The sequence below is a fragment of the Rhinolophus hipposideros genome, assembly GCF_964194185.1.
Source record: "Rhinolophus hipposideros genome assembly, chromosome: 20".
In the NCBI taxonomy this organism is placed as follows: domain Eukaryota; kingdom Metazoa; phylum Chordata; class Mammalia; order Chiroptera; family Rhinolophidae; genus Rhinolophus; species Rhinolophus hipposideros.
The window spans coordinates 12,621,768-12,632,233 of record NC_138066.1 but is presented as its reverse complement, the minus strand read 5'-3'; the positions used below and the strand labels follow the sequence as shown (position 1 = coordinate 12,632,233).

At 49.5% G+C, this 10,466-nt stretch overlaps 1 protein-coding gene across 1 annotated transcript; it reads right to left on the bottom strand.

Annotated features, from left to right (window-relative positions):
- Positions 1-4,642: 4,642 nt before the first annotated feature.
- On the bottom strand, positions 4,643-7,287 carry FBXO39 (F-box protein 39; the record flags this gene model as incomplete). Its single annotated transcript, XM_081028552.1, has 3 exons — positions 6,201-7,287; positions 5,083-5,259; positions 4,643-4,771 (listed from the first exon to the last, which is right to left on the bottom strand). Exons 1-3 carry the CDS (start codon positions 7,224-7,226, stop codon positions 4,643-4,645), a joined length of 1,332 nt encoding a protein of 443 aa, XP_080884678.1. The 5' UTR covers positions 7,227-7,287.
- Positions 7,288-10,466: the final 3,179 nt, after the last annotated feature.

The window sequence follows — 10,466 nt, the reverse complement described above, 5'->3', positions numbered from 1 at the left end:
TGCAGGACTTGGGGATTTGGGGGAGGCGTCCAAGACATTTTAGTTCAGATTCATTTCAGTTCAGTAGTTGGGCTGGACCCCTGATTCCACAAGAGAGGGGTACACACATTTCTCTTGGCTCTCCAGAATCCTTTTCCCTGAAAACATTGTGACTGCTGATTTAAACCCAGACTGGCCCATAGGAAGCTTCTTCAAGTCTTCCAGAGCATAGGTGAGAGGGGAGCAGCCGCTGGTCAGGAGGGCTCTTCTGCCTTCCCCAACACCTGTAGGTGTCTCTCTCGGCCTTGAAGAGGCTTTCCTCTGGGAGAAACGATGAAGACAGGGTAGGGCCAAACGGCCCGCCAGCTCTTAGAAAGTCAGTCTAGTGGTGGGGCTTGAGGGGTATGTGGGCCAGGTTGCTGTTGTCTGGAGTCATGGGGGACAGAGGGAGGACATCACTGCTTCACAAGCAGGAGGAAGGCCGAAGGGAACCAGGAGAACTGCATGTCAGTGGTGGGGTGGGCGGCTCTGGCAGGAGGAGCTCAGTGACACTCTGGGAAGGTTAGAGGTGGAAGCTAGTGTTCAATAAATACAAGCCATTTTTAATAGTCCCCACTCCCATACCCGCATGAATTGTACACTGTGGTACTCATGGCATAGGCTCAGTTTCATATAATTGTTTTCTTCCTTAATCATACACTGCAAATAGCTTTCCATGTTGCAATATCATCTTTATAATTACTTTAATGCTTACATATCTCTTTAAAAGTTTTCACCAAGACTATTTCCATATGCCTACTTTTTTTTTCCAAAGAGAGCTCTGCTTATAGCTGGCTGCCTTCTGCTGAGTCATAACAGCTCAAGAGTACATCTAGTGACTGTCAAAGAAAGACCTTTGCTGTGGGAAACTGCTTGTTCATTCATTCATTCATTCATTCATTCATTCATTCATTCTGCTAATATTGAAGGAGCATCTTCCAAGTATGGGGCCCACCATCTCAGTGCCTCCCACATACCGAGCTGCTTCCACGCTCTGCACCAACATTTGGTTTCCTAATGCTTATTGGACTTCCAGTGGGGGTTGGGCAGACCACTGGTGGCCTGGGGTCAGGAGGCCTGGATTCTAGTTCTGACGCTGCCAGGAAAGCCCCTCCCCCTCTTAAGGCAAAGTGAGAGGATTGGCCTAAATGGCCCAGAGCCCTTCCTATCTTTGACGTTCACTGTCTGGTGTCTCGATGCACAAAGGTACACAGACAGTGTAGGATTTGGGCCTGGCTCCCAAGCCGTTTACAGTCAAAGTGTTCCTTGGTCCGGAGATTCTGTGCTGTCAGCAAGGGTTTTCCTCGCCTGGGTTGGAGAAACCCTCTTTAAGGCCAAGAACATCAGCTTCATGCCAATCTGTGCCATGACCTGCCCCTCCCACGTGCTGAGCAGATAGTAGCCCTCCGCATGTCCTCTCTGCCCTTGGGAAGTGCTATTACTTCTCTGTTTACACAGAGGAGCTAACACTCAGGAGGTTAAGTACCCACAGGCACAGAGCAAATAAGCTGCAGGACTTAAACCCAGGCAGCTGGCTCGGAAGCCCAAATGTGTTGGGGCTGGGAAATGTGGCCGCTGCCATGTTGGTTCACTGTCATTTCATCCTCACAACAGCTCCAGCACCTCATCCCAGCATATTTGTGTCTCAGGGACCTGCGTGATATGTTGTTCAGCTTTTCCCATTTTACAAATAGCAGAAACAAAGGCCTACACAGGATAAAGCCCTTATTCAGGGTCACACAAAGAAGTGGCCTGAGTGGACTGAGAAACCAGGTCTCAGGACCCTTCCAGGCCAGAGAGTCAAAGATCCATCCTTGAGAGTCTTTTCCAAATCAAAGGAGCATCAAAGGAGCTGCCTTTTCATTGTAGGTTTGCCTGTGGGTAATGGATCACACCTTTGATCACAGCCCTGCTTTCCTTATACGCTTGGAAATTCAAAGTTGCTGCCCCACCCCCCTTCCCTTTGTCACCTGGGCTTTATCAGCTCAGTCATCAGCTGAGAGGAGGCACCTGGGAGTCAGAATGTGTTTCTCACTCATAAGTGCAGACAGGGACGTGCTGCCATTCTCCCATGCTGCGTCTCACCCAACAACTATGTGCTCTTTGAGGACCCTCAGCAGGCGTGTGGGAGAGAGCCGTCCTCTCCTGCTCTGTGCTGGAGGAAGACAGGCATGGATCAGCAACTTTCACACAGGTCACAAATCTGTGGGTTGTCTCCGTCGACCACTGGGCCAGTGAATGCGGTAATTAGAAAATGGATACTTGTTTTAGAATCTGTGGGTTTGGAAACCTCATGTGCCCTGCATTTTCCCACGAGCGCTCTCCGGGTCTTGATCCTGTTTTCATTTCTTGGGGAACTGGAATGTCTGTACAGTAGTTCTCTGTGTGGTCGGGCAATTGCTGAGGGTATTAACACTACTACCCAGATGTTATGTGCCTTTTTCTGCTCGCATTCTCTCTGGAGTTTCCCTGAGGCTACTTGGTCTGTGATTCTGCCACAGACTGCAGAAGCAGCGATGACGGCCCAGCTCTCTACTATTACACCAGACATGAAAGAGATTTCCAAAACTGCAAAACCAATCGACTCTTTTATAAAAACATGTTAACATAAATAACATGTTTTCCATAAAAGATCCTCTGTACACTGAGACTCTGTGCTTGAGGATGAAAGGAAACTAACCAGAACTCCTCCACACTATGAATAAATCATCATACCAATCATCAATCAATCAATCAATCTGTCCATCGATCCATTGATCTCCCAGGTGGTCTGGATTCCAGCTGCTTGATGCTCTCTCATCAAGCAAACCACCTCCTCTCTGGTCCACATGGAACTACCATGTTTCCCTGAAAATAAGACCTAGCCGGACCATCAGCTCTAATGCGTCTTTTGAAGCAAACATTAATATAAGACCTGGTATTATATTATTTATGTTAATTATATTATTTATGTTAATTATATTAATTATATTAAGTATATTATATTATATTATATTATATTATATTATATTATATTAGACCCGGTCTTATAGTAAAATAAGTAAGTAAATATAGTAAAATAAGTATAGTAAAATAAGACCAGGTCTTATATTAATTTTTGCTCCAAAATACACATTAGAGCTGATAGTCCAGCTAGGTCTTATTTTTGGGGAACCACAGTAGATGGCTCCCGAGGGCTCTTCTGGTTTCAGCTTTATGCTATGACACTTTATAGTGTCTTCTCCCATCAGACCTGGGAGCTCCCCCCAGGTGGGGGCCCTATTCTTGTCACCTGTGCCCATCGTTTCTGAGTGTCAGTGACACAGGAACTACATCTACCCAGAGCACTGCAGGGATATTCAGATGAGACCGCCAATGTGGAAATGCTGTGAAAGTTGAAATGTATCTGCACTGGACACATATGAACTTTAACAAAGGCCTAAAAGCTGAGCATAAATAGGGACACAGCATACACAAAATGAGACAAAATCTGAAATGCGACACTTGTCAAAAGTATTCTGAGATTTCATTAATTTATATCTATTGAAAGAAAAAAACCCGACATGTAACTATATGCACAAAAATCTCAAAAGACCGGAAACAATACATGTCTAGGGCACTGGCTCAGGAATTTATAATTACTCCCTATGTAAAACACACTGGATTTTCCCATGATTATAAAAAGAACATATAGTCATTGTAGAAAATTTGAGAAATATGGGAAAACGTTGAAGAGGAAAAGTAAAACCATCCATAATTCCACCACCCAGAGATAACTGTTAACATTTTTGGTGTATCTCTTCTATGCTTTCAAAAAACAAAAACCCTTATGTGTTTTACATGATGGACTTCACTCGAAATATACAGTTTTGTAATTAACATTGCATTGGGAACATTTCCCCATGACATTACAAATTCTTCATGAATATGAGTGTAACAGCCACTTTCGGTTCTGTCTCATACCTGAGGATGGGACACCATGCTGCCTGGATGGGAGAACGAAGGAAACACAAGAAAAGCAGATGCTAGAGATCTGAGTTCACAACATCCAAACATTTGGGGCTGAGCGCCTTCTGTAGGAAGGAGTTTTGGCTCCACGCAGACTCCTTCTAAAAGTGGGAATTTCCCTGTTTTGCTGGAGGACAGGCTGGTAGATTTCCATTCACCTGTGACCAGACCCAGCGAATGTCAGTGTCAGGAGGCTGTGACACGAAGCCCAGCCAGGACAGAAAGCATTTCTGAACTGATAATGTCAGTGAGTAAAAAACGAGGTTCTATTTGCTCTGGTTAGTTATGCCTTTTCAGGTGCCAAGCTTAGCAGGAGTCAGAGTAAGAAACTGCACTGAGTGGCTTTGAGCTTTTAGCTCTGTGCCTGGATGAGGGTGTCAACAATGAAAACCAAATGACGAAACGAGAAATCACCTCTGGATAGGTGGTAAAGATAGCACTTTAAAGTCACCTGGGGCCTTCACATCCCCAGCAGCCCCAGCCTTTGCTGGGATGTCCATGTTGGTGTGTGCCGCTGGCAGAAAGGAGAGAGAGAAGAAAAAGGGGTGGGGCAGGGGGGCGTCCCAGGTGTTCTTGTATGAGAATCACATTTTCAACTTCAAAGTGCTCCTCGCTGTCTTCGTCTGGAGAGCGCTCATTACATCATGGAGTAGGCGATGACAAAATAGTCAAGCTCTGACTCGATCAGCCTTCTGTACTTCCGGTAAATTTCCCTCAGTGTCCTGTCCTCTTCATTTGTCTCATATCTGTTTGTATAAATTCTCACCTGTGCCAGTAGAGAAACACACCCATGCACACACACCGTGATGGCCTCATTCAGGCAATGAAAACAATCTGAATGATACACAAGTACAACTGTTTGCAGAATCAGGAAAAGCCCCCAAACAGCTACTAAGGCAGAAACGCCAGGTTCCCTTCTGTGAAACTGTTCATCTCCAGTCAACAGACTCAAGTGAGATGACTGCCCTCACTCCCTGCCTCACCTCTGCCTTTTGTCCCCGAGCGGAGGTACCATGGCTGGTCGCCTGAGCGCTGGGGCCTGGACGCCCCTGTTCTATCCCCGGGGGAGGCTCTTACCTTGAGTGTATGCAGGGCACACTGCCCTTCTTTCTGACTCTTCAGGATTCGCTCCACAAAGTTCACATCCAGGAAAGCCCAGATTTTGAAGTACAACAACTTCCTGCAGGATAAGATTAGGCTGTGCAGCTCCTCGTCGAGGGACTCATGGTTGTTGTTGAACTCAAAAGTTAACTTCTGGAAAAAAGCACCAAAGGGGAAGATGTATGTGGGCAGAGATGCTGGGACGGGCAGGATCATTCTGTAATATGTCCATGACCTGGCTTTGGCGGTCTGAGGGCTCTAGATGAGTGACGTGTGACCGTTGGGCATGTTGGTCACAGAGGGAGAGATTTGGGAATGAAGGTGCTCTCATACAAGTTTGCAAAATTTGGGGTTTGGAGGCAATGTATGTGGAGCCCAGAGACCAAGGTGCTGGTCCCAGCCCAGCGGGGGACTGGCTCGGTGACCGTGGGCAGGCCTCCAAACCTCAAGTTCCGGAGCTTGGGAGGCTAACAATGCTGCCTGCCTGCGCGCTTCAGGGCTATGCGAGTATCAGATGAGCTGTTAGCACGCTAGTCCTTCACTGTTAGCACGGCTTCTATGTTTATAAATGTCAATCATCACCACCTCCTGTGAGGTCCTTCAGAGGGACTAAATGACCTGATTTTATAGATGGGGAGCTGCCAGATTACACAACGGCCCACACCTCGGGGCTCTTCAGTGACTTGGATCAAATTTGGCTTTTTGTTTGGTTTGAAGTCACCTGGTTTCCTGCCTCCTTCAACCGAGTGGAAAGGTAGGAAGGGGCTGCAGACCTGCTACTCACCCGTAGAGGCACCACCCTGCTCAGGCCTCACAGCTCTGAGCCAGGCCTATCGACGTTTTCCTTGGTTGACTGCCAACCAGAAAATTCCTTGTGTTCCATTTGTTGGACATGAGCAACAACTTTTGTTGTCCACTGTGGTCTTGGGGACCCATGGAGACTTAGTTTGGTCACATTTTCCAGAACCTCAATTTGAGAGTGAGTGTGTGCGAGCCCAGCCAAGAGCAGGTGGCAGTGGCCTTTCCTCTGGGGAAGCCATAACCTGGTTGGCGTTCACTCCTGGAAAGCCTCCCCACCCTCAGGTCATACCTACCCGCAGAGTGTGCCGGAAGGTGGGCAGGAGATCCAGCAGAGTGGGCCGCATGGACCAGTCTGGGTCACTGAAGTAGCAGCTTCTCAGACTGATGCTCCTGACCGGAATCTCCTGCAAGAGAATCCGGACCAAGCACTCGTTCTTCATGACCCGCTCAAAGAAGAAGTTCACTTTCAAGCGGGGGGCGTGCCTGGCCAGGTTGCCCCAGGACATGCCCCAGATGACCTGCCCGTGGGGGTCGTGGATGTGGCATTTGATGCTCATGGTCCGGAGGGTACTGGCATTGTTCTCACACAAGTTCTCGAGCAGCTCGTCAGAGATGCAACTGTAGTTCAGGGTCAGGGACACCAGGTTGTGGAACATGGCCATGGTCTTGTTGAACTGGACGCTGCTGTAGACAGCGAGGTGATGGCTGAAGAAGTCCTCAAGGTTGAGCTCCGAGGCCAAACTCTCATTCTTCAGGTAACTCAGGGAGTTGAGAACTTGGCAGCCCTGCTCCACGGTCACCCTGGCCCCTTTCAGGTTGAGATAATCCAGGTGTTTACCAACTTTCTTTAAGAAGAAGGTCAAGCTTTTGATAAACGAGGTCCTGAGGCTGTTTCTCCAGACCTGGCGGTCCAGCTCCAGGTGCTGGATGGAAAGAGCTTTCAGACGGTTGTTGCTCTTGCCCAAACACGACAGAAGGCTTCGCATGGTGACCTGGAACTTCCTGGTCAAGACAGCGTTGTAAGGATTCAGGAATTTGACCTCTAAATCCTCCAGGTAACGACCAAATTTCTTAACATACCAAAGAGCTGACTCGAATTCGGACGCGTGTACCCTGGAAGGTCTCCCACTGAATGTGATGGTCCTATATCGCCAGAGTTCAGCGGAATACATTATCTGGTTCCACTTTCTGCAGACAAGGGCTGCCCTGGACCTGTCCCTGTCTCCCAGCCACCAGAAAACACGACGCAGGCACACATCGGGCAGAGTGGCCCAGCAGCTCTGGTCTTGGGGCTCAATCAGTTGGCTTTCTTCATCCATTTAGGAACTGGGATGTCCAGTGCAGCTGTGTGATAAGCAGGGCTTCCAAAAATGACGAAAGGAAAGCAGTCACTCGTGTTCTGTGAGGAGTAAAAAGGAAGAGCCATTACCTGCCAAACAGAAATTAAACCCAATTGAACGAATTTGTACTGTAGGCCCATGTGTAGTAGGCACTGTGCTGATACTGGTGGTGTGATAATAAATGCACCATACAGTCCACACTTGCAAGGAGTCACAGGTGTGGACTGCATGGTACAAGAACTGCAAACTGTTTGGAGCTTGATTTGTAAGGGGCAGGAAGTGCTGGAGCTGGAGCTGGAGCGGGGGAAGTGCTGGATGAAGGGCCCCTGAATGATGTGATAAATGTCACAGGTCAGAGATCCCCACTCTCCTCTCTCCCCAAGACTTTGGAATCCTGACATGGCTGGCCACTTTCTCTAGATGAGAATCACTGTCTGTGGTGAGCTACATTGCTGATAGCTCTGTTGACATTCAAAAGGCGTAGCCATAGAGAACAAGAGTGGAGAACCTCAGCTGAGGTCACAGGGCAGTTTGAAGGGTCACATGTGTGGAAGTGATGTAGTCAGTGTTGAAGTATAGGAAGGACACTCTGGGGAGTGAAGGAAGGATGGACCAGAGCAGCGTCCAGGCTCAAACCTGGGACTAGGGTGGTACCATAGCGGGAATGGGGTGGGTTATGAGTTCTTTGGAGGACATGACTGGGGAATGCAGAACTGGGGAGAACCGGAAGTCTCTGACTTGGTTGTTGGATTGCAGGTGGTAGGGAGTCCCAAGGGAGAGATGGGCTAAGGCCCACCTCATACACCCAGCCCAAGATTTTTTATAGCCATATGCTGAAATCCTTATGACTTTTGCTTTCAGTGTTTCTCCTGCTTGAAAACTCCCCTTATTTTCTTTACCTTTCCCCAACCCCCATTCTTCAAGGTTCAAGCCCTATCATTCCATAAAGCTTTTATTGTCTACTTTACCAAGTGGCCCAAGATTATTGCTATGGCTCATAAAAACTCAGAGCCAGAAAACGTCTGATAATTTATTTCTTTACAGATGGAAATAGACCCAGAGAGGTGAAGGGATTTGCCTGAGGTCACACAGCAAGTTAGTAATAGGGTCCAGAGGAGAACCTGGCTTTCTGACTCTTTCTCCTGTACCTTTTTCCTACCTCCACAGGTGGCAGGCCTCACATGCTGAAGGACAAGTTCATCATATTTTTCAATTCAGGACAGACATTTGCCTGCGCGAGACCTCTCTTTGGTTTTATTTATTCACTTATTCCCTTTTAACTCTTATGTCTCACTCCATTGCCCCCCCACCCCACACCATAGGCAATGATTCCAGCGTGTTTGTTGTGTTTTTAGTTGTGTGTGCGCTTGCCCAATGTGTATATAATGTTTGTAAGCATCATTCATGTCGCTCTGCGTACATCTCACCCACTGAATCCATCATCTGAACAGATCCCTGAGGTGGGTGTCTCCGCCTATCTCCTGTCCACTCTCCCTGTGATGGCCGCAGGCCTTCTCCAGCTCCTACCAACACCACGTGGCAATGAGTGTTGTCAGGCGAGCTCCCGTGGAAGCCTTTGTCTGGGATCTTGTCCTCTGCCTTCATCCTCAACACCCCACAGTTGGGCTCCTGCCTCCCGCTGGCCCTCCCATCTCCAGATCCAGACACACTTCCACATGGGATCTGGCAGCCGTCTGCCCCCACCCAGGACACGGGACTCCAGGGGGTTCCAGGTGCTGCCTCTGTATTCAGCCTGCCTTTCTCTTTCCTCTCCCGCCAATGTCCATCCCTTACTGGGCCTTTCTTTCCCATGGGATCCACACACTCCTTGAGACTAGGGACAGCCTCATTCTTCTTTTGAGCCTCCTTCTTCACCATTTAACAAATGAAGAAACAGGGTTATCTCTTTAATCACCTATAGATGGTCCAGGTGCCTCCACAGCACTTAGCCAGGAGCCTCAAAGGTGCTCGAGAGAAGCTGCACCAATTAGGAAGCGAAAGGAAACCCTTTGTCCTCACAAAGTCACTGGTCAGAAGAAGTATCAGCCGTGTTAGGGTGGGTTTAGAAGAACATACGTGGTGGGCTGGGAAAGTTGTGGCGAGTGGTCCAAGCGTCACGCGTCATTACTGAGAACGTCTTCCACTCCCTCACAGACCTCCTCACCAGTGATCCTTCGTGGGTTGGGTCCTGGTTCTGTCAACTGCTATTGTGACCTTAGGCTAACTAATTTCTTTGTGCCTCAGTCTCCACATCTGTAAACAGAGGCAATAACAGTACCTTTTTCCTAGTGTTGGGAGGATTAAATGAGCTGCTCTATGGAAGTCACCAGATCCGTGCGTGACCCACAGTACATGCTATGCAAGCTGCCTTCAGTAAGTTGGTGGCAAGGTACTTGTACAACGTCCCTGTATGGAGTGTGTGAACGCTCCCTTTTCCAAGTGGGGAAACAGGTGTTGGAAGGTCAAGAAAGTCTCCCAGTGAGATGAAGCAGTAACTGAGGAGGTGGGATTCAAACCGTCTTAAGGACTCTCGCACCGAGGCTTGGTCCACCTTATGGCAGAGCTGCCCAGCAGGGAAGGAAACTTAAGGATGTCCTATCACCCAGGGCGCGGGAGGTGACCGGGAAGTTTCCAGGAGGAGGACGGCCTCGGAGCGTCGCCGGCCTCCCCGTCCAGTGCCAGCCTCGTGCCCGCGCCTGCCTGTTACCTGCAGGCCCCGCCCCGCCGCAGGTGCGGGGCACTAGGGCTGTAGGGACCGCGAGTGCGCCTGCCTGCTCCGCCCGCGCTGCCTCTGCTCTCACGCCAACTCTGCGATCTCCCGGGGCGTGCCCTGCCCCCGAGGAAGCTAAAGGCTAAGCCGCGGGCCGCCTTTGTGACGCGCCGCCACCTGTGGGGCGCTGCTCATCCCCACTGGGCTCAGGGACGCAAACCTGGGGTTGCCAGGTCAGTAGAGGGTAAGTGTAGAGGGCAAGACCGGTCCGCGCTCAGACGGTCCAGGAAAATGCCAGGCCGGGGGCTGCGAGGCAGGAGGCTTGGTCCGCTCCCCGTTGAGGATGGGCATCCCCCCTGCCCTTCGCTCTTCGTTCAAGGAAGAGATTCTGCCACGAACTTGGGGTTCAGGCCCACTCAGTCCGCCACCTTTCCTGTCCTGACCCAGCCCCGCGTCCTATCACATCCAGGGAGACTCAGCTTGGGCGCCTCTCCTTTGGAATCCATCAC